Source organism: Anser cygnoides, chromosome 3, assembly GCF_040182565.1.
Source record: "Anser cygnoides isolate HZ-2024a breed goose chromosome 3, Taihu_goose_T2T_genome, whole genome shotgun sequence".
NCBI classification, from domain to species: domain Eukaryota; kingdom Metazoa; phylum Chordata; class Aves; order Anseriformes; family Anatidae; genus Anser; species Anser cygnoides.
The window spans coordinates 38,062,271-38,087,473 of NC_089875.1; the positions used below are offsets into that span (position 1 = coordinate 38,062,271).

Sequence of the window (25,203 nt, forward strand, 5' to 3'; positions counted from 1 at the left end):
GCTTATTTTTAGAAAATAATTATTCACATTCTTTTGAATATTTAAAATGATAGTGAAAACGGTATCATTTATCAAGCATGTTGGTTAAAAAAAAAAAAAAAGAAAAAGAAAAAAGAATTACTGTTAAAGCCTGAGAACAGAGACATCATATCTTTCTGAGAGATTCACAGACACTTGATTTCATTCGTCCACCCACACAGTCTGAGATAAGCATAAGAAATTTTTTTTTAAATTTCAAGACAGAAAGTTAACTGGTTTGAAAAGCTGTTTTGGAGGTCAAGGGCCTCTGTGATAAATCTTCTACATTTTTATTTGATCATTTTGATGATTTTTTCCTGAAGTACGTAAAAGAGTTAGTTGGTTTTATTTTTTAGTGTTCTCAGAGCAGAGAGTTCACATGTTGGAAAATCTACTACACTACATTAAAGGAGGATGCTATCATGAATCTGCTGTCATTACCAATTAATGTTCTTATTGCCATTTTCTTTCTTGTGATAATGTTTAATTCATCCCAACCTTAGCAAAGATTCCTGTCAAAATGAGAGTGAATCTCATATAACAAGAATTCAACAAGTGAGTTGGGCCTAGGTTGGATGTTTAACATTACAAAGAAAGCAACCAAATTCCTCCCCAATTATACCACGTTTTCATCACTGTTTGATGGATCCTTTGCTGTTCTAAATTGTAACAGTACCATCTGAAATCTTCAAATGTACCAATATACATCAGTTGAGTATATGGTTCAGTACTGCCAGCACCTCAGAAGGTGGATGGGCCTAACCTTTACACGTATGGCTACATTAGCACAGTGGTCTCCTGGTTAGTAGTGCAAATGAGAAATCGAATTAGTCTAATAATATGATATGCAAGCTACTTAGCAACACTGTTAGAAAAATTTATTGTAGTTCATAGAACCATAGAACCTCCTGAGTTGGAAGGGACACACGAGGATCATCAAGTCCAACACAGGCTCTACACAGGACCACCCAAAAATCAGACCCTGTGTCTTGAGAGCATTGTCCAAACACTTCTTGAACTCCAACAGGCTCGGTGCCATGACCGCTGCCCAGGGAAGCCTGCCTAACCACTCTCTCAGTGAAGAATCTTTCCCTAACCCCCAGCCTGACCCTCCTCTGTCCTGCTCCATGCCATTCCCTCGGGTCCTGTCACTGTCCCCAGAGAGCAGAGCTCAGCGCCTGCCCTTCCGCTCCCCTCGTAAGGGAACTGCAGGCCGCCATGAGGCCTCCCCTCAGCCTCCTCTGGGCTGAACAAAACAAGGGACCTCAGCCACTCCTCATGTGTCTTGCTCTCCAGACCTTTTACCATCTTTGTTGCCCTTTTATGAGAACAGTTTTGTGATGTTGGATGTGCTTTGTTGTGTTGAAACTGGTGAAACTCTAAGTGCCTGACTTGTGTCAATTTAGAATGAAGCTTCACTATAAAAATTTTCTTACAAAGAGGAAATTCCTAGGAAAAAAAAAAAATCAGAAAACTCCCCAAAGCTCATGTAGGCTATTGCTATAGTTAAATGTGCTCTCCAGTATTACTGCAGCAGTTGCATGAATCTGGCACTTCTGCAAAATACTTGGATTTTGCAACAGGGTGTTTTCTGACAAAATATCAGTTGAATTTAGCCTACAGATTATCCTTAAAGTGTTTACTGTCAAACTCATTCTCTCCTTCCTACAGAGGTTATTCTTCTCTGGCTTGTGTAAACTGCAGCTGCTTTCTGGTATCATCTCCAAAACAGGTATTGTCTGGGTAAAACATATGATCAGGTACTTCTGCCATCCAACTGAAAACACTACTTTCATTAAAATCATACATTTTTGGTAATGTAATTTCTGTGATGCTAATGTGAATGCTATTGCACTCATTTAAATTTATGGCATCTACAGAGCTGTTTTCAACTATGTTTTGTGTGGGGGCTGAGGGAGATTTCCTGAAAGCAACATGAATCATGCAGGAATTTTTGCTTGTCCTTTCCTTGGTGCTGTCATTGAGGCTTATGGACCATACCTAGAAGAGAAAACTCATATTTCTGGTGAGACTATGATTTCTGTGAAGCACAGTTTGACATAACTATATTAGAATTGTCTTATTTTCCTGAAAAAAAAAGCCTTGTACTTTTGGCATAATTCATAGAAAGCCCTACAGTATGCTTTAACACCAGCATGCATAACTTTTAAAGCATCTATGAAGGTTTCAGAGCACCAAAGATTTGTTGATATTGTTAATTTTTGAGATATGAAGTAAAATTTAGCAAATGGGTATATGATCTGAAACCAAAATAGACCATGTATTTTCTCTCTCTCTCTCTCTCTCTTTTTTTTTTTTTTTTTTTAAATTACATATTGATTTGAATTAATCTCTAGTTGCGGCCTACTGTGAAAACAACCCATGGAAGTCAGTTATATCATTCATCCCAATCTGCTTCCCCTAGAGTGGCAAATAACATAGTTTCATAGTGCGCTTTCAATGATTCCAAGAAAAACAGCTCATATTATTTGTCCACAGAAAATGGATAGTAGTGAATGCTTTTCTATGTATATTATTTTCCCACATGCATTGTTTTCCTACATGTATTTATAGATGCCCTACAAATATATTATTTCTCTCACTGTCCAGTCTTAGAAATACTTTCTTTCTTCTAAATTTCATTATAGATATGTTGTATAGGAGCCAGAAACTGCACATGCTTTCAATATATAGAGAAGAGTACAATTCTGGGAAATACATGTTTGATGATGTGGTCTTCCTCTTCTGTCATAGCAAAACTATAACCTGATTGAGGGTTATTTCTTCATGAAACTATGGAAAGGGGAAAGACAGCCTTGTCTCATTTTCTTTTTTCAATGTAAACCAAACCAAAACAACAACGAAAACCAAAACCATAAAGTCTTAGCATTCTACAGAAGCTCTGTGTTTTTCTAGTGACACCTGTTTATGCAGCAGTTTTCCAGTAGACCTTCTTTCTGGAGTTTAATTGATTGAGTGTACTCCTCTAGCATGAGGGTAGGGAGGAGGACCTGAAAGTGTTTGCTGTCAGTCTGGCATAATTATGTGTCACAATGATGTCTTAAGTACTGTAATGTTTTCATAGCAGAGTTTTGCTATGACCTGATTCACCAAAGAAAGTAAGCAATGTAAACTGGCACTGTGTGGACTGGTGACTCCCTCTGTCTGGGATTTCACCTCATCAGGGTCCTACCACCCCAGCCAGGAGCAGGAAGCTGAGGGCACCAGGGCAGCCCCAGCCCCAAGCACTGGGCACCTCCCTGGGCACAGGGACAGGCTGAGACTGGGACATGGGCCTGCAGGGCTAGGCCCAGCCATGGCTGAGGGGCAGGGCTGTGGGGAGCTGGAGGCTGGCCCTGCTACAGCCTTACTAGGGCAGGAACTGAGCCCTGGTGGGGCTGACATGGGGGTCCTGGGCAAGCTGGGGAGGCCTGGGGGGGGGGACCTCCTGGTGTCCTCAGGGCACTGACAGGCAGCACCTGTCACACTTAAGAGTCTGCTCCTGGGAGACCTGTGGCTGCCTCAGGGCCTCCTGGTGTCTGTCAAGGTGAGGGCGGTACCATGAAGCCTCTGCTCCTCAGAACAGGTGCTTTTTTCTCAGCTCTGTGGGAGGCAGGAGTGGACGTGGAGCTTTTTATCTGACAGTACAAGTGTTCTGAGAACATGACCTCTAACAGGGCATGCAGAAAAGTGTACTAGCTGTGTCAGTTTCCATATTAAATTGTGGCCCTGACAAGTTCAGTGCTGGGTGCCTTCCGAGGTACCTTTCTGCCCTGACAGAGTTGCCTGCGTTTGAGGGCATAGGCAGGGCAGTCCCTGCTGCCACATTCCCCTTACCCAGTGTGGCCCAGGTGGGTTGTTCACCACAGGGGGCACCCCTTCGACTTCAGTGCTGCAGGTGCCAAGAGGCAAAGCCCCATTGCACTGAGTGCACAAGGTGGGCTGCAGGGAATCTCTGTGGTAGTTTGGTCTCATCCCTGATTCTTCGGGATTTTCCCCTCCAGCTTTATAGTTAAGCTTTAAAAAGAGCTCTGGTGTTTTATAAATTTTGGCTGCTGAGGAGATTCCATCCCCTACTCTTTTTATGTTAGTTTAATTTTTACTGTATGATGAGCGTGCTCTGTAATGGCAGTTAACAGCTAGGCAGTGATCTGCATAAATGGAGAAAGGCAAATGCAGATTGAAAATGCACTAGAGAAGTACATTGGAGCTACCAGCCAATTTCACAGCTTTACGCTGTCAAGACAGAGGACGTGAAATAATACACAGCCCCTTAACTGGCATAGCATTACCAACACTCTGCCTGCAGCTGTACTGCAGCACAGAACCATCGACGTCTGCCACAGAGAAATGTAAAGACAGAAATCCAATTTCAATTGCGGATTTTATGCTTCTATTATTTTCTAGAGAAAATTGTTTTTGTTTTTCTTTTTAACTGTAACCTTTTGGATATAGTCAGAGATGCTGAACAAAATTCCTTTGTATGCCCAACTGCTGCTGGTGTGCTGTGTGGCCTTGGTGTTGCATTCAATTCCTCCATGATTCAGTTCTGCACTTCCATTCTTCACAGGCCTGTTATAACTAATTAACACTTATACATTGTTTGATGTTCTTGAGCAAATAAAAATATAAAGCTACATATATTCAAGCAAATATTATTTCAGGCCTGCTGAACTCTGGTTTCAACTTGTAGTTACACAACTTAAATGCCAAAATGAGAAGCAAGAAAGAGAAGCTTTGTGAGAAGCTGGAAGGAGGAAAGGTTCTTTAAAAACATTACTTTTTCATTTTTCTGCCTTACATAATGTAATATTCCATTATTTTACTTCCTGGATTTGAAGCATTAATTTTTGATTCCAGTTCTACTCAGAAAACGTTTAAGGAGTTTTTATTCCAATAATGAGAAGATGATGAGAGAAGAAAAGAAAAATACCCCTCCAAAATACTTGAAAACATGATTTGCAGGATTCTCTGGGTAAAAATTTCTGTGTGGGCTAAAAAAACCCGAAGTATTAATATTTTCCAACATTCATTGTTCCATTAATTGGTGCTATTTTAGGGCAGGGCAGCTCTCCAGAGGCTTCTTCAAGCTTGCCTTTTGATGGTAATTTACATTCAGCATCCCTGCTGCAATGCAACCACAATAATAAGCCACAGTATTTTCAGTTTTTAAGCCACCAAATGTATCTACAGACTCAGCAACTGTCACAATTTCAGTATTTGAGTGTGAATTTTTACTGCTTAGTTCATGATTGGTTCCTTGAGTTCAAAAATAGTAACAAAAGGAAAGGTTTGAGCTGATTCTGAGTGAATTTTGACACATCCATGATTTACCTTTAGGCATTCCAAAAGTAAAGGCAGAATCTGCTTTTGGAGGGTAAATGATTTGTTGAAAATTATTTACTGAGCTCTAATTAGGATAAACTTTTTTTTTTTCATGGACTTAAGCTCATTAAATGTACAGGCTTAATTTAAATATGTAACAGTTTCATTTGTGAATAATTTTGAAACTGATAAATACCCATGGTCAGTTATTGTGCAGTTAGTTACTATGGATACTTGGTTTGCAAAATGTGTGGCTTTGTGGCTAAATTTCAGCCAAAGAGCATGTATCATTAAATAACATCTCTTTTTTTAGACAAATACCCAGAGTGACATGATAGTATATTTGTAGTCATGCACACAAATCCAGAAAAGATTTTTGCAGAGAGAAGTCTGGGTAAATAGAAGTGAGCTTTATTTTGCAGTCATCTCTTTGTGTGTCTCCTTGGAGCAGATTTGTTGGTTTTGTATAAATAGGGCTTTTTTGAAAATATTGGCTTTACATAGAAATCCAATCTTTTTTTTTTTTTTGACAAAATCATCTGTGCTTCCATCTCTCTACATGCCAGTACTAATGCAGCTCTCCTAAAACCCTTCAGCTTCCCTGCCCTTTGCTGTTGCTGCCCAGTCTCATGGGAGTATTATGGTATAAACAGATCATCCTTTAGATATCGAAACTGAGTTTGCTACGCTTGAGTTCTCACTTTAACATACTTCCTCTGTTAAAAGACTTCTGCATTCAGTTCATTAAATATTGCTGAATATTACTCAGTGATACGTTTTTCAACAAGCAATGTGTACAAAAGCTGCCCTGCACAGTTTTTACTGTCACGTTCCCATCTCCTGCACAGGTCCTGGGGCTGAGTCTGACTCTTTTGGTTTGGGGATCCTCCCCATGGACAGATCCGTCATGAAAATCGAGTGGCTGTTCAATAAAAAATAAGATTGATTAATATTACTTTTCTTAGAGTAATCTCATTGCAGGGTCTTTAGACACAATTTGTCATAACCAGAACCTCAATACTTAAGGAAAACAGATGCACCACTCCTGGGGCATGGGTTGCAGGGTGGTTCCTTTGCTAAAGTGGGCAAGACACAACAGCAGTAATCCATGAACCGCCTTTCTGAGGTTGGTGAGAAAGCTCAGGTGAAAACAAAACTCTAGAAGCGCTTCCAGAAACAAGGCCTGTTTGTTGAACAAGAGCGAAGAGGGAAGAAGTAGTTGCCCAATTTCAAATATCTGACTAGTTTGTACAAAGTTAGATGATGATATTAAATGAACTTTTTAGTTGCAGAACAGCAGATGAGAATCATTATTCACTCAAGGTACCAGCATTCATTTGTTCCTATGATATGGGAATTTGAAGCGCAATCTCCATGTGTAGGAGCTGACTGGGTGAGTAGTTCTCAGTGGACAGACCTCTGTATTTATGCAGTCTCCTTCACAAGGCAAGGCCTATGGTTTATGTACCCTCAGTTGTCTGGCGGTTATAAAGCATCCTTAGTGAGAGGCCACTTTTGTGGATTGGTGAGCATGGCTTGGAGTCGGGGACCTTGAGAGCTGCAGGTGGGTGAAGCTTCAGGCTTCAGCCCTGCAGGCACATGCGGAGGCAGCGCTGCTCCTGGTTTTGTTGCCGCGCTGGCACCTTTGAGAGCATGGGCCCGTAACGTGCCAGAGCTGGCTTGCTGCTCAGAACTGCTGAGCAAATTAAGCTGTGTAGCAATTTTTAAAACAAAACTCTACCTTTTCCTTTATTCTCTGTAGGCCTGTGTACTGGAAGACCTTTGAGCCATAGATGGTGGAAATTCAGTGCCACTGGCCTTGGCTGCCATTTTACGGGGTCCTTTCCTCCATGCTCCTTCTACATCCAAACTGTTAATAAACGCTTATTAAGAAACAAGTTATCTATTTGAACTTATTTTTTTTTTGAATGCATTAGCTCTTGTAGTTTTTTTTCTACTGTATTTCTCTTAGATCAGTCATTTTATAGTTTTTGTGACCTTCCCTTTTCTGGTTTCTAATTTGTTTAAAATCACGGATGTGTAACTGGAGGCTTGGCGATGTGATTTGGAGAAACACATTCAAAGTATGAATTTGCCCCTAAGGGATACATTTCATATATTTTTTAATATCTTATACAAACTGAACAGTTGATTTAAATGATCCAACAAGTGATAATAACAGACTTTTCGATATGGTGCTACCTTCACAGTGAGTAGAAAATGTTAAAAATGTAATAATGAAGTTTGAGAGAAGTTGGTGCTTCATTCATGGATAGGAGGACCCTCACCAGTATCTGTTTCAGCATCACAGAGGAAGTGATGCAATTGACTCTCAGTGGGAAGAGACTTGAACTCAATATGGAAAGACTTACAGATCATGATTCATGATCATGATTCAGACTTTCTAAATGTTTTGTGTTTCTATTAGGATGAGCTCAATATTAAAAAAAAAAAAAAGAAAAAGAAAGAAAGTGGTCGAAGTGGAAGTGTTTGAAGGCTTGATATTTATTTGAAATTCTTGTTCTGGGGTGAGCCAAAGGTGACAATTTTATAATTTCACACAGTTGATTTATACTTGAGGTGAACAGCCAAGAGTACCACAGCATGTAAAATACTAATAAAATAATTAAAAAAAAAAACCAAAACTGTATCTTAAACAGGAATTAATGGAACAAATTACTATTTTCTGTCATGACATGAAAAAGAATGATTATTTCCACATTTTGGTGGGGAAAAATGTATGGATTTACTTTATTTGTTCTCATATGGCACTCATCACAAGAACTACCAGTCAGTGAAACCTTGCGTAGTGTCATCTGGTAATTTTTATTTTAAATGCATGTTGTATTGTGAATTTGTATCATGAATAGACTGTTAAGGTGAAAAGTCTGGGTTTTAGGAATTAATTTGCAGTTTTACTTCATTCTATTATGAAAATATAATAATTTAAAGGTAAAATTTTCATGGGAAGTCAAATAATATGAGAGATAAGTCCTACATGAAAGGAAAATGTCCTCTGAAATAATAAGTCCTTAAATAATCATAGCCATAATAATGAATTTTAAAGGATTTAATTCATCAACTAAGAAGGTATTGTGGCATGTAGCTTTTTGGCATTATGCTGGTTTAAAGAAAACAGTATGAACATAAGGAGAAGCCAGCATCAAAATGCCAACTGTGAGGAGAAATGTAACAGTAGATTTAAATAACCTCATGCCTTGTGGCTCATATTTCTGATTCAGTTTTGCCCTTTCTTTAGTTTTGTCTTGTTTTTAAGAGAGTTTTGATGTATAAACTTAGATTTCTCTTTGGATGTGGAGGTGGGGAGCTCACTCGGCTCCACTGGTACAGTATTGGCCAACAATTAGTATGTTCTTTCCTGTCACCCAGGTTTTGTCAGCTGCGGTAGAAATGCCAGCTACTCCTCCTTGCTTGCTGAAATCACAGTTCATCTAGCAGGTTTGCTTGTTTGAGGTGTATGTAAAGATCTGGTTTGCACAGAATAAGAGAAGCTCAGAGGAATGGGTATGTAAACTGTAGATAAAGATTTGCTGAGAGTGAATCTGCATATCAGTAAAAAAGAGCATGAAGCGCTAGGAGAGTGCTGTGTATCAGAGGGGTATTTTGTAAATCTGTAATTAGTTTTGTAGAGACAAAACATCCATATTTCTCTCTTGAAATATGTAACACAACACCATTGTAATTTGCTCAGACTGTAGTGAATGTTGGGACTTTGAAATGTAAATATTGAGTCTGTTCTCAAAGTTTCTGAAATCTTGAATCTGGATTATGAAAACAATTGAATTGGCTTAAAAATCACAAGATAAAGAGAATTAAATGAAAACATATTGGTATTCTAAAGAGAATTAAATGAAAACATACTGGTATTCATCTGCTTACTAGGGTTTACTACTGGTATTTATTTTGCTGGTCTGCATATAAGAGGGAGGATGATACAACTTTTCCTGTAAAGAAATGTTGATACTTGTTGGCAGGCAAAATTCTCACTTTCACATGAAAGATTACATGGCTGTAGCAGTCAGTTTGTAAATGGCAGTATATCATTTACATGCTGGGAAAACGCAGACATTTTTGAAAAATGCAAAGTTTCAATTCCTTTCACAGTATCTCATGATAAGGGTGAAACAAAATTGCATGCTATTTTTTAAATACCCTCCAACTTTGGCTAGTCAGTTTATTTAATATCATCACATCTACTGTCTATTTAAAAAACAAAGCAAAACAAAAAAAAACTTATTTTTCCTTATTAGATATGAATGTGAGGCATTAGTGGTAAAGAGCTTACATTAAGAATTAAGCAACCCAAAGTTTGCAGATGTTTAATGGCAAGAATTTGTTATGTCTGAAATGTACAGAATTTTAACCACAGGGAGTTGGATCACCCTATTTCAATGCTCACAGAAGTTCTCATTCTAGTTTGACTCGTGAACTTTCTTGCTATCTAATTATTGTTTTGTGTAACTCATTTGATGCCACTGAAGTTAGTGCTAATTTATATTAATGTAAGTGCAAATTTTATGTTTCAGTCTGAACAAGAACAAATGAACAGTAAATTTTGTTTCAAGCCTATTTGTTTACAGTTATGTCCTTTACCAATTAATAATTGTTAAAATCATGTTTCTGAGAAGTTGCAAGGTTCTATTCCTGGCTGTTAGATTTAGTTCATCTCATACTGACACAGTTCTGTTCATCACAGAAATGGTCTTATAAGGTTTCTTTGCTAGTGAGTTTGTGGAAGGGCAAAGGTGAAGGAGTGAGGAGAAAATTCTTTCTTTGACATAAGTATTTCCTGTAGACAGCAATTACATACAGGTCTGTGAACTTTAGTTAGCTACCCACAAGCATTTGAACTGTGAGCTCAACATAATGTTTGTCTAACCTTCCTTTAATAATATATTTCAAAGGCATCTGGTAGAGACATTTCGAAATTAAATACTTTTTTTTTTTCTTTAAGAGTGAAAGATCAAATAATGTAATTGTGAAGGTGGAAAGTCTTTCTTCAACATAGTTATTATTATTTACAATGCCTAATTTATATTTTTTTTGCTTCAGGTACTCATGCATATCACATAGGGTAGCAGGTGAATTAGAATCCCATGTTATTTTGTTGAATTACAGAAATATACTTTATATTCACAAATTACTTTCAGATATCTCTCTCTCTTTTGTACTCTTCAGTATGCTTGCTTAGTATTCCAAACTTCCTGTCCTCTAGCTGATTTCCACTCATTTCCTTTCCATTTCTGTTTATCATATATCAGAAACAGCAAGAAAGTCCTGCTGGGATGGTTTTCAACTTCCAGTACGCTGTGGTACATAGCCTTCTTAAGGAAGGATACCAGGAGCGATGTGAAATCAGAAAAGGTTTTGTTGGCTGACATCTGCTGTGAGTGTGGATAAGGATCTTGGACATACAGAAGCCACGGGCCATCTGAATGGAAAGCTTCCTGACACCTTCCATTTTCTGGTCGGTCCTCTGCCCCTCACGAGTAGAAATGTTTCCTACCAGTTGATTGCTTAGTTATAAACTTCATAAACAAAATCTCACAGAAAATGGCAATTACATAAGGGCTAATAAAGTTTCCACTTCTTCCTCTAAAACAGGCTTTTAACATCTAATGGGGACCATTTGTTCCTTTAAATTAGATAGATTTGAGGTTTATATTTGCATACAAAGAGCCAGAAATACGAACTTGATGAATCAGTGGAGATTGAATCAGAGGTAGAAAGGGATCTTGAGAGGTCATTTCATTACAGGCTGCTTAAAGCTGGGCCAACACTGAATTCAGAGTGGGTTGATTACAGCTTTGACCAGTTAGGTCCTGAAAACTGCTGATATCCCAATATACCTAAAATCCTTAGAATTTCTGATATAATTTATGCTAGCTAAAAGTCTTCCAGTAAATTTCTAGCTCAGCCTGCACTCTTGAGAATTGTGGAACTGGTTATACATTCCAAGTGGCATCTCTCTGTCTGGAAGAGGAAATACAGATCATTTTCTCTTCAATTTACAGTCTGTATACTATAAGAGAGTTTGCTAAGTAGGAAACATGGCTTTTTACGTCTGCAAGCTATGATTCTAGCTGTGCTATTGAAAGTTACTCTATATGTAACTATTTTGCAATTCTTTTGTCAGCTCGTTGCTTGATGTCACATTAGCTAGGCATTCTCTAAACTTGTTTTATGAGCTTATTTTGGACTAAGTCATATTTTCTTTAATCTGACTGCTACTCTAATGAAAGTATGGCTTAATGCTACTTTCAAGTGTTGTCTTTCTGCCTAACAAGTAATAGCATATAGTAATGATAAAGAAAATCTGTTTAATGGTTACTACTAATTTGGTACAGTAAAACACTATTTCAAGGGAAGATCTGTTCTGTTCAGATATAGGTAGAATGGTATATTAGAAGTTATTATCAGTTCTACTGAAGCAGTGGTGCTTCTAAGGAGTCCTGATGGATTGGACAGTGACATTCCCCCTGCTAGTTTCTGGGGTACTGACTCTGTGAGGTGCTGCAAGCCTTGTTCACCCAAAATACAGCCACGGTTCTTCCTGGTGGGGGAAAATAATAATAATAATTAAAAAAAAAAAGTAGTTATCTTCTACCAGTACTTTCATTCAAAAGGCACAAGTGGCTCCAAATGAAATGTGAAAGGGAGGTTCCTCCATAGCCCTCGCTGTGTACCAAGTATCCAGGCTTTTCTGAATGGAGCAGATTGTAGCATCCAGAGTCCCTTCAAGCAAAATCCCCCACCTTAGCCAACAAATGGGACCTGCAGCTCTGGGTTGCTCTGGTTTAGATCCGGGGTGCAGATCCTGCAAATGCACCCTGAAGGTTCAAAGAAGTAGAGCAGGATTATTTATTTTTTTCCTGACTCACTCTGTCACTTCCCAATATGGTCAAATATAGCCCACAATGTTAGCAAATTGTCTTCAGTAATGTTAGATGTCATTGACTGTCTGTGTTTTATTATCACGTAGAATTGTCCAAGAATGTCAGACTAACATTATGGGAATGAGAAAACTAGTGGCATCAGCGTGAAAGCTATCCTCACAGTAACTAGAAGCGTATGCACTGTGTTGAGACTAAACATATCCAATGTTATGGAATTCCAAAAATTAAATTATTTAAACTGTTTCCTGATTAGAGCAATGTTTGAAATAGCCCAGCAAAATAGAGCGGTAGGAAAAAAAATATGGCTGGAAACTGTTATGGAGGTGATTTTCTAGAGATACTATGGGTGCACATGTCCTATGAAAATCCATGAACTCTTTGAGTAGAGAGCACTTGAGTTATGCAGGCCTTAAAATTACTGTTTTGGCTTTAATTTGTTCTATGCATCACATCTTTACCTTAAACATAACACTATATTTTGTCCCAAAAAGGAAATGGAGTTTGACTTACATTTTCTGCCTTTCTGTATCCTGCTATTTTCTGATACAGTCATATTCGTGCTTCTGTGCCAGCACACACTCATACTGAGTGCAATCAGTCCTCCCTTTCAGTGAGGTTGATGTCTAGAACTGGGGTCTGATTTAACCACCTCCTCAATGCCTGGATTTCTTAAAGCCACCTCCAATAGGCAGTCACCCTTTTTTACCAAAAAACATCTGGTTAAGGCCATCAGCTGGCTTGTCCAGTATTTCAAGATTACCTACATAGTGGGCTTTTTGTTTCAGGTTTACTTTGTCCTGTTAAACTTCTAATTGCCACCTGGTTTTAATCTATTTGATCGATATCATCTGGCACTCCACTCTTTTTTGCTGGCCACAGCCAGCTCTAGCCTGTCTGATGCAGAACACCTCCTAGGGGACAGTAGCATCAGTCATTGTGTCTGATGATCCTGTTCATATGTTTTCTATGGAAGAAAGAAGTAAAGGTGAGTTTAAGAGCATTTTGTAGGCATGTGCTAATAAATTGCTAACAAACTTAGAAATGAACGAAGGTATTTTCTTTAGGAAATTCTACGCTGGCATTTTGTGAACAGCTCATGTAATTTTCAAATTACTGTTTTGTGTGTAATTGAAACTACCTGATCTCAGCAGATGTTTGTTTTGCTAGCTGTCAGGAAGGAAGAACGTTCTCCATGTTTGCTATTGTCTTATTTACTGATTTCTAAAAATCTTTAGTGGGAAGAAAGGGCTTAGACCACTGACAGACAAAAGGGTATGTCTAGCCCCCTGATTTTTAAAAGTAGTGATGTCGCCCAGTTTGAATGATAGGAAAAAGTTAAAAAGTAAATGATAATAACTTAAATTCTTTTTTGTTTTGTTTTGGTCAAAACCAAATGATTTTACAAAATAACAATAATACTTTTTTATGAAACTGTGTGTTAAAAGAAGTAGTAGTTCGTCTGGTGGGAAAGCATGTAAGAAGAACGGAAGGAACTGGCAGTTACATGAATATTCTTTTGGACCTAGATGTCCAAACTTTACAAAAGCCTGAGATTTTGTCTGGTTAATATAAACCAGAGCATATTGTAGTTAGCCCTGCTTGCAGGGATCATGGACGTGTACATGTTTACGATGTCGCGAGTTGTTTCCATGCATTTTTCACCCTAATAAAAACAACAAAAAAATCATGTTCAGTTCTAAAATTCCCCAGTCATCTCTGTTTCAGGATGTAACTCAAGTAGCAAAGTGAGACTAGAAATGGTTAAAAAACCACATGCTGCTTATGAAAAAAAAAGAAAACTTGTGGAGTTTTGCTCAAAAAATGCTTTCTTGTTTCTAAATTAATTTATTTAGCGTTCTTTACAGAAAAAAAAATCAAAATCAAACTTTAAAAGTATGGTTGGTTTTGGTTTTTTTAAACATTTTTAAGGAATTAAAATATTTGGTTTATGCCATCACAGTTTGGAAAAGAGTTCTAAATTTGTTTTTCTCCTCGTTTTGAATTTTCCTCCTCAAGTTTTTGTGTTTTCAGGAATTTCCTTTTAGAGACAATTTTAAAGAAATTGTATGAAAAGCATTTTCCCCAGGCTTTATCTTCCCTCCCACTTTTTTTTTTTCTCCCCAGTAGAAAATATATTGCTCGGCAATAAGTGAAAACTGAAAAAGGAAGGAGGGAGTAGATGCAAAAATCCACCAAGCCAAGTGACCAAATCCAAAGACTTTTGGTCAATGAACCTTAAGAGAGAAATACACGTGAAGGTCTTGCTTAACAAGCACCTTCAGAAGGAGCAACAATTATATGGCAATCGTAAGAATAAGGTCAGCAAAGCCCGAAACATTTGGGCTAGGTTTCATCTTGCCTAACTTAGGCTGTCTAGCAGTTATGAGTCTGGTATGAGGAAATCATCTGGGTACTGGAGATGACATACTCATTTATTTCACCACATTTTTAGCTCAAGATTAGTTCAGTAATGTCTTGTTTTGCCTATGCCATTTTCACACCAGGAACCATAGCTGAATCTCACCCTTATTTTTCATAGTTAGTCCCACATTTAGGTTTTGAATAACCCATTGCAAAGCAGATAAGCAGAAAGGCAAGACAAATACCAAGTCACTTAACCACTCCCAGATGCTCATCAAGTTTAATCTCATCCGAGAAGCAAGTGGTTTTACTTTGAACAGGTGGGCATGCAGTGGCTGCAGGAATCAAGTTAATAACTCCGCCCTGTTTCACAGGAGCGGAGTTACCAGTAGGAAAATAAGGAAGAAGAGAAGGATGTCATGCCTCTACTCTACTCCAATTAATAATGCCAGCTGCTGCATGCATAGTGTAATATGGTCCATTAGTGGCTTTGCAGATCCTTCTGTCCAGTTCTGCTCCAGAAATAGATGTGTTTAAGTTCTGTTCCAAAAAGCAGTAATAATAGTATTTGCAGAGCTGGGTAAAAGCTAGAATTTCTCCAAAGGCAACATGAGGTTTTCTGACTGTTGGCAGAATAGTTTGTAAAAAGATAGGACAGGGAACACAAATTTTTTAATGGGAGTTCTACGGAACTTCAGGATACTTCATTTTACATAAAAAGTGCAATGTTTTTGCATGTTTCAGGCTTTAGCTATTCATGTCTTGAGTTAGTAACTACATCTTACACACACTTAAAAAAAAAAAAAAAAAAAAGTGCCCGTAGCAAACATAACATTTGTCCTAGTAATGATGGCTTTGAAATTCTTGGTGATCAAATATATTTAGCTACATAGCTAAATATTTTCATTTGAAGGATTGGAGAAGTATGTGTGGGGATAAGAAGATAGGAGGTAATTTGCCATGACCTATTTTCATTCCATTCCAATCAAAATTGCACCACTTAGCTGAGTACTAAAAAGGGATGCCTGAAGCACACTTGCATTAAATCATCTGTTAATGTCAGGCCAAATTTATCTGGTCTACTGGCTGGTAGGTGGTAACACCCATCTGCCAGGGATACTGGAGTTCTGCACGCTCATAAGAAACTTTTATGTGCTAGGATTGCAAAAAGTGGCCTGAAACTCTGACAGTAGATAGGAAGAAAGATCTCCAATGATGAAAAAAGTAAGAGAACATTTGGAAATACACATCTTTGCTGTAAGCAGCTCTGAAGCAATAGTCTCTAATTCAGCCAAAACCTTAATGATTTGGCACGAGATAAAAAGGATGTATTGTTCTTAAAGAAAAATGAAATAATTGCAAATTCAGTCCTGGTGTGAAAGAAATGTAACTCCTATGAATGCCATGGTATTGCAGCAGAATTTGGCTTCTGAGCATGTATCACAAACTGTTAAGTACTTGTCCCATTTCCATAGTCTGAAAATCTAAATAAGATAAACCTTTCCCCAAACCATTCTAACATGTTTTGATTTCAGTCTAGAACAAAACACAGAAGAATCTTTTTCTTGGTTTATTTCAATTCTCTTAATGCTTCCTTCCTGTACTGTTGATTGTGTGGCTCCTATGGAAGCAGATTGCTAGGTCCTGAGTACAGTACAGCAGAGAATTGGATTCAAAGCTCCTGATTTAGTAAACCATGTAAGTATATACACACGCCAGAAATACGTGCCTTGTGGCGGGGCTTCTTTCAGCACAGCACTCTGGTAGCAGACACCTTCCCACCTTATCCCCTCTCCTCTTACCCTCTGCATTGGACACAGCTGAGGCTTCAGAGCAGGAGGAGCTCTGCCTACCTGGGTCTTTTTGGGGCCATGGGCTCTGGCCGCAAGCAGCTGGATGAAGGATGCTCAAAACAGGATCTTGACAGGTCTGTCCCTGCCCTGGCATACCATGCGTTTGCACTTGAGCACTGTTGCAGTGTTTAGCACTGTTGCCCTAGCACTCCATGTGCCAAATGAAGTCATTAGCAGATTTGAGATCTATCAACCATCTGTGCCTTGTATCTGTTCATCCTCAAATGGGAAGGAGATATCAGTACAGACCTACAATGGGGGAGGTGGTGCTAGGAGGTCTCTGGGGCACGTCTTGGTCATTTGAATTAGTCTGTCCCTTGCATGGCATTTACTGCCCACCCCTTCCACCTGGCTAACGTCTGAGTCTCTTGAGAAGCTTGTTTACAACATGAGAACTGGTTCCAACATCTTTTGTTAAATATTTGCTAGTGATCAGGAATATCCAGCCACCTTTCCGGGGGAATGGGAAACTTAATAATCCATTAACTTGTTTTTTTTTTTTCATCTTTAATTTACATTACATTGCGTTCGTAAATTAGGAGGAAAAGTTCTGGCTTTCTTCCTGCTGGTAGGTTAGAATACGCCAGCTGTGACGCACCATTTACAGAGATGGCTGGTGTCATTCTAGATCAAAGCTGAAAATGATATTGGCCTTATTGGTGCAATGTGTCTGTTGTTAATCCTTCTTTGAGGGTTTCTTGTTCACATTACAAGAACTACCTCACAGTGCTGCAGTAACATACAGGGACACGTGGAGGCAAAATGATTGATTATTAGTCCTGGTATTTGTAACTTGATTTGTGCAGCAATCTTTAACCACTAATAATTTGTTTTCTTCCCTTGCCTCCCCTATACAAATTTTCCATTGCCTTAGTGTCTGAAATCCCAAATCTGGAATGTCCTGCTATCGGATCGAAGTCTGCTTTATTTAACCCAAATGCAAATCTGTAGTGTAAAGTGATATGAATGAGGTCTGAACTGGGGCCACAGGCACCCACAATCAGTAGGAGGGCTTTGGATTAGGATAGGCAGAAGTGAATGCAAATGCAAGGCAGTATGTTGCCAAACTGAATCCTTCATACCCTGTCAAATGCGAACACCAGAATTAATCTTCATGGCTCTCCACTGGACTGCGGGTCTGGCACAGGCAGAGATTGCTTAGACAGTACCTCCAGATGTCCTGGGAGCAGAGACCTCCTTACGAGGTAAATTGCAGAGCTCTCATATGCTATTTGGAGAGGAAATATAACAGATTGCAGCAGGTTTTGTTTGCTGATGAAATATGTGTGAGAACAGTGGTCAGTCAGTAAAGCTGTTTTACCCTCCGTGTGTTTACCAGGCTGGGAAGGATTATGTCGTCTTCTTGGGTTAACTTATGGGGTACAGGATACCTCTCTAAAACACATGCAGTCTCTCAAAGAGCAAATCTTTTTATTTAAATCAATCAGGGTATGTTGTAATATTGTTTGTTGCTTGAAATAGTGATTCTTTTTAAATAAACTTGCAGGATTTATTGTCACAGTGCAAACTCAAACACTGAGGATTGACGCTTTAAATTGTTGGTGAATTGTATTGCCAATCAATCTGAGATGATAAGCCTTGAGAGCTTTGGGATATTCTTTAAAAAGTTTTTCATTGTGGAGACTTGAAAAGCCTGTGAATCTCCTGTGAGAATTTTCCCTCAGTTCTCATGCTGGGAAATGTGTTATTTCAGAAATTGTAGAAATGGCAAGGAATTTGACTTTGCAACTTTGGAGTTCTGAAGTATGTGGACATTTTTCCTTATTTGTAGGTCTAGCAAACTCTGTGAGTACTCTGTTCAGTCTCCATATGTAGATATGCATTTATAGTGCTATGGCATTGGACGGAGAAGAGTTTTTAGAGGAATCAGAAGGGACAAGTTGAACTGCAGCATAAATTAAATAACCAAGATGGATGATTCTACAGGAGTTAAGATGACAAAGACCATGCCTCTGTAAGGAAGAAACTCTATTCTGAAGCAGCATATTGCCCCGCATTGTTTATTCTTCCTTATTTTAAAATCTGGGTTCACAGAGAATCAGAACCTCAAACGTCATTGTATCGGGAATAAAATGGTTCAGTTAAAGCAGAAAAAAGGCAAAGTGATGATGAAACCTGAAAGCAACACCATGACAGAAGAAAGGCATTGTTTGCTTTGTTTTGTCTTCCATAGAAATGGGGTTAGTTAACTTCCAGTCACAGCGGGCTTTGATCCATAACCAATTTCCTCACTTTGTCTTGAAACAGGCAGTGTACCTGTGGTCTTCTCAGCAGTACTGGATGCTTCAGTTTTAGCTAGTATCTGAGCTACACATAAAAGTCAGCGAATCCTAGGAAGCTAGGAAAAAGGATTTTTCTTCAGGTTTTGTGTAAAAGAATTTCCTTCTTCCTTTTTTTCTTGTGAGGTGTGGTCTACAACATTAACTCCTATGGTGGCTGTTGGATTGAAATCCCAATACTGACCTTGGCAGGACTCACCTTTAACTTTGAGAGACTGGAAACTTCTCAAAAGTTTTGTGAACAGAAATGATGTAGGGGATATTCAGATTTTTAGAAACTTCATAAGAAATCTGAAAGAAAACCAACATCCCCACCCCCAGGTGCCAGACTGTGGAGTTTTCATCTTTGATTCCTGTTACCAGCTGCAAACTATCAGCGCAGGATAGTCATTATGTCAGAATTTCATACACCATAAACGATGAGATACTACTTCCCACCACCACCACCTTGCTTCCTCTGTCTGCATTTGCTGAGGACAGAGAACAACCACAACAAAGGGCGGTATCTGTAATACACTCTGTATGAGCACTAATGGCTAATTCTTGTTTCCATACCTGAGCTTAACAGTGGGGAAGGATTGTCTGCAAGGAAGCTAAACAAACCCCAGAGCGCTTGAAACTTCTTATGCCTCTGGTTGGACTGGGACTAAAGTTATGTAGCCCAAAATTCATAGTCTTCTGCCTATGTTTAGTCTAAAGCCTAAATAACTTTTCAGATGTGGTCCTGAATGCTTCTGATTCCCAGTCTCCTATGTGAAACCGCAAATAATTAGAAATTAGATGGTATTGCACTACTTCACTGGGATATTGAGATGCAACTGCATACTCTGAAAATATCTAAACTGGAGAAGTTAAAAAGTGCCTCACAGAGAGCTACTTCTGAAAGACACTCTTGTTGTCTGAATCTCAGAGCATCCATTCATCTCACATTTTTCTTTACATATACCCTATAAAAACCTAGTGCGTGCTTACAAAAACCAAAAAGTAAAACTCTTGTGACTTCTGTGTATGAAACTTTTCACACAATAGAATGCATACTTATATTAGGAAATGATGAAATAGTCTTTATAGCTCTTAATTCTATAACTCCAATATTCAATGTTGTTAATATAAACAGTTTTATGGTAATAATAGGAGATCTGCAAGGCAGAGGGATTCATTTACTTCTAAGAGATGTCTGACCTCTGCTACTTCATAATCCATTAGAGAGCACTGAGGTCCACATAAGCTGGCTTTCTTTCTCTTTTACCTGGAAGGCATTATTTTTTCAATAAATACCAAAATCAAGTCAATATTTTTAAAACTACTATAATTGCCACTTTAAATGGACTAATCTTTGCTCAGAAGTTGTCTGATATTTTGTGTACAATGCCAGTACGAAAGAAATAATTAAGATGTATGCGTTTGGTAATTGATGGGGAACATTTGAATGGGTTACATAAATAATAGACCAATCATAGTATTGTCTTACTGTTTAAAAATAAATAAATAAACACAAGCCTTACTGGATGTACATTTATTTAAATTAATATTGCTGTCAGAATTTATGAGAAATTTTGAAAGAGGGTTTCTTTCTCACCTTATGGTTAATGTTCTCATAAATAATAATTTGTCAATTCTATAAGATAAGGTGTACAATTAAATTGTTCAGTGTACCACTTTAAAATAGAGGTGTGCATTTACTGTTCTGGGCAATTATTCTATGGATAAAACTACAACTTTCAGGTCTCATTTTCAGATCTGCCAAATCATACTCTATCTCATTTCTGTTCTAAAGAAAATAAATGTCATTAGTAATCTAATGTTATGCAGAACAGGCATAGGACTTTGCATAATACTTGCATGTACAAGTAGTCTTTTTTTACATCAAGTATTTTATTAGTATGTCATTGATAACTGACCGAGAAATAATAAAAGATATATATTAAAAAAGCAAAGAAAACGGTCATGTCCCTTCCCCATCCTCTCCACAACAAAACCAACAAAAATTAATTGAGACATATTAAAAGTTCATTAGGAGCTGCATTCTGCTTCTTGTTTAAGCCCATGAAAGTGATAGTTGCTAAGCATTTACAAACTTCTGATCTATCTTGGAGATGAACACCAAGACACTTCAGTCTGATATTTTGGGGTTTGGCTGTATCTTCTTGCAATGAACTTTCATTTTTCTCCACTGTCTTCTAAAACCAATTTAGTTTTGTATGAGTGTACAAGGGAAGAATGCACTATAAGCTGAATATTTGAGGCAAAGTGAAAGATTATATTTCTCTTGAATGATAATTTGAAAATGACTTTTATGTGATCTTATACATGCAAACCAACATATCCATAGTGTGAAAGATGGACTATTGCACAAACTTTGTATGTATTTATGCCTATATCGCATTGCCACAGTCAAGGCTGCTCTTTAATTCAAAACTCTGCTATATATGTTCTTTGGGCTCTAGTAGTACTCCTTAAAAGGTCTGTGACAGCCTGGCATCAATGGAGTACCAGCATGGAAACAGCCGTGCTTTTCATTAGCCATTACTGTTATCTGCTGTGTTGTTTCTAGGCTGAGCTTCTCAGCCACTGTATAGGTTTTTTTTTTCCCCTCTGAACAGGAAAGTAGGGCCTCTGCATGTGTTTAACCCCACATTTTTGCAGGATACTAATATTTCTGCTTTTAATTGACTGCAGTTTTACAGGAGAGTGTGTCCCAGATGTGATTGCTCTAAAATGAAAGAGCGCCAGTGTTGGACTTGAGTGCTTCCCATCCAATTACCAGTTGCCCCTTCATTTTATTTTGAAAGTTTTTTTCACTTGAGTATGGAGTTTCCAAGTTACTCTGGTAATCCTGGATTTTTTCCCTTGTTTTCACAGGTGACCTGTAACTGTTTCACCATCAGTAACGGAGAGATGCAGGATGTTGGTGTTGGCCTGTATCCCAGGTACTGTGAACACTGTTTCATTCACAGGCAAATTCTATGTTAGGTTTTCTCCTTTTTTCCTAGGTAGCTGTAAGGGCCATCAAAGTAGCAGGTAACATGTCCAAACAAGAAACTGGGAAATGGGAATAAATTATAGGAGAATGAAAAAAATCATCAAGTTGAAAAAATCCTTAATAGTCCCAATTACAGATTTAAAACAGTTTAAATAGGATATGTCTTTAGATTTTATTTTTATTGAGGTGGTAGTCCTTTCTAAGTAAGAAAAAATGCTAATATTAAAAACGTGTGACTAAACATTCCTAACAAGTAAAAGGAAGTGTGTTCTGTGTTGCTTTGGAAGGCAGATATTCTGCAGCCAAGAGTCTTCTGAATTGGCAATTAAAAGAAAAAGATCGAATGTGTATATTAGCAAATTACCATAACTAAGAAACCAGTAAAGTGAAAAGATAAGCCCCTTGAGAGATGGATGTTAGTATTTGAATTATTTCTTATTTGTATTAGTTAAGAAGGATGTATGCAGGAAGGTTTTGCCTTCATAGATGCCTGCAACTATTAATGTGGAGCACGTACAATTGAGCAGATAAAATATAATTTTCAATTTATTTTTTTGTGAATACAGGGTTGAACCATGTTGTCAGTATCTAAAGGGGCCTGTCACTGTTGTTGCTTTTCCTACTAGTGTCATGTGTGCAAGATTTGACTAAGGACAAATGAGGCCTGCTTTGTGGTAAAGATAAGGGAAAGGCTGCTAGGAGGATATGGGAATTAGTGTTATGAAAAATACAGAACGTTCATCTGATTTCATAGTGGAATGGAAACAAATCTTTTCACGTACTTTGAAAAAAAAAAAAAAAAAAGGAACAGTATTTTAGAGAATTATTATTAGTGGAAGGTTTTCTTTTGGTTGAAAAAAAGCCCCTGACTAGGAAGAAAGTGGCTATCTGTGTTCTGTGATAATGCCCTGTCAGGGGATACAAGAGACCCTTTCCGAGTTCAGTTCACAGCAGCTTTAATCTTGCTGCTTCAAAACATTCTGAGATGGGAAAATTGTGAACTTAAACTGCTGGTTCCCAAATTCTAGGCAAATGTCCTTCCATCTGGGCTGCAGCATGTAATAAGGTGAGACAGTCTACACTTCCAGGTGAAATTGTCATTATAACCATTAGAGTTTCCACAAGATGAAATTTGATTACAAATGCTTCGTTTAGTCTCATTAAAAGGTTGTATGTTGTTGCATGGCTTGATAGCTTCAGCATCCCAATATATTTTTTAAAATAGATAAAATCCTGTGGTACCTCTTAGCATCATCTTCCAGCAGGAATCGGCCCAGTGATCTCACTTAAGTGAAACGGAGACTGTCTCCCAGAGTATGCTATTGAGTTCGTGTGGAGACTCATGACTGATATTTCATGAGGCTTGAAGGGCTATCAAAAGAGTTAAGGTCCTTTTTGTAACCCTTTAAGAGTCAAGAACTGAGTAAATATGGTTTGGTGCAGGGCTGTGACCCTTGGTAACATCCTCCGTTTTGCCAGTAGCATTGGGGATCCTGAGTTGCTGAATCAGGCAGATGGGGAAAGTAAATAAAGGCAGCCAGAAGATGGATAAGCCAAAAATTTTGCTTCCAGCCTGATGATGCCAGAAATGGTCTTTCAGTGGGTCATTCCCATAGGGGAAGAAACATCAGACCTGAGTCAGCTATGAAACTGTTCTTGGTCTGGCAGAGTCAATTGTTTCTCAGCTAGTGAAATGTGGAAATCAGAAGTACATGGAGTAGGATGTTCTTATGTGCCCTTTTAAAAGAGGGAAGGTCCCACTAAGGGCCAAGTTAACTGGTAAAGTGTATGTTATTAGTGCCCTGAAACTGAGCAGAAGCAGTAGAAATAAGACACAGTTCTACTGGACAAATCTTTTATTCTGAATTGTTCTAGGCTGCCTCGTTGTCAGCTTGCCTACTTTGTCCTCTTCCCTGAGAAAGGCCTCTAAGAGAGTCACTGGGAGTCCATCTCCTTCCTCCCCTGCAGAGTACAAGGAGGGCAGGAACATGTAAACAGGTCCAAGTGTGGTTCCTATTAGAAGATTTATATTCATTGCTAAACATTAATTTTTCTCCCCTAACCAAGAGCAGCTGATTTACCAGGGATTTTGATAGCTATTTTTAAATGATGTCCACTCTAATGGCAGTGAACTAAACTTATTTCTCTCTCTTTCTCCAACTCTACCACCCTTTACAGCATGTCTTTACTGAATCACAGCTGTGATCCAAACTGTGTGATCGTTTTTGAAGGATACCAGCTTTTACTTCGCTCTGTCCGAGAGATCCAGATTGGTGAAGAGGTAATTAACTTGTCCTCCCTTCCATCACAGACACCTGCAACAATGACATCTCCCTAAATAAATTCCAGACTGCAGGGCCACCAGCTTAATATTTTGATGATATATTGATGCCAATTTCTAGCACATAGCTATCAGGGAGAAAATGATAAATAGAATCATCTCTTCACACTGCCTGGGCCCCATAATCATTACTACTCATAAATCACCAGCAGTCTTGATAAATTCTTGTTCCTCCTTTCCTCCTTTAGGCACTTCATTTTGTTTGTATTTGGATGTCTTTACCCTGATGGAAACACTTAGAATATTTCTGGGTGGAATGCAGTGTTCACTAAGTCAGGGCAACAATAAGCATTTGTCAGGCTGTAACCATGGTATTGTTGTAAACCTTTCATTGACAGTGAAAGTAGCAATGTGAGGTTTGTTTTCTTGTTCATTTTACTAGGAAAGACTTCAAAATATCCCTCTCGAGAGATTTCTGATTTTGATCTAAGTTATTGTCAGCTTTGTTTTTAAGACAGCATTTGTATTTCTTTTGAAAACAATCATTTGTGGCTAGGTAACCGTTTCAAAGGAACTGTCTTTCAGAGCAACGCAATGCAGAATTTGCTTAGTATGGCCTGCAAAAACAGGTATATACGTAACTTTACATGCACCAACGACCTATGCAGGTCTAGCTCTTGGTTATTTCAAAATCATGATCTTATGTAAATGCAGTTCACGTTTGTGCTTCAATCTCTGGGAAGATCAAGGGTTTATGTACTCTAATTTAGGAGCGGTACCTCCTTTTCTCCCTATAAGTTGTTTTCTTTTTTTTTTAATGCATCCTTTTTCTAAGATATGTAAATGGTAAAATATACTTGTAGGCAAAATAGTGTGGAGAACCAACAGAAATGCTTTTGCTTGTTTACTTTACCAAGAGAAATCTTCTAGGATGCAATTTTGTAGACCTAGTAACTGTAGCCATTATTCTGTCTGGCATTCTTATTCAAGCCAAATTATGTGTACTTTTCTTGCTTTTTATCTATATATCTTTGCTTTCCAGTTCACTAAGATGTGTTATTTATCTAAATATACAGTGGATTGTAATGTTTTCCCAGGATGTATTCAGGTTAATTACTAGAGTTCTAAAATCTTATTTTTATGTACATGTGTATATTTTTCCAAA

At 38.2% G+C, this 25,203-nt stretch overlaps 1 protein-coding gene across 13 annotated transcripts in view; it reads left to right on the plus strand.

The window, feature by feature from the left end:
- SMYD3 (SET and MYND domain containing 3) overlaps positions 1-25,203 on the plus strand; it is a 391,015-nt gene that overhangs the window by 280,945 nt on the left and 84,867 nt on the right. For 12 of the 13 annotated variants that reach the window (XM_066995526.1, XM_066995529.1, XM_066995528.1 and 9 more), the window contains 2 exons: positions 21,637-21,704; positions 23,936-24,038. In XM_066995526.1, the coding sequence (XP_066851627.1) occupies positions 21,637-21,704; positions 23,936-24,038 (171 nt within the window). Of the gene's footprint in view, positions 1-13,001; positions 13,246-21,636; positions 21,705-23,935; positions 24,039-25,203 lie in introns of those variants that run through there. The other variant, XM_066995531.1, reaches the window with a different exon arrangement.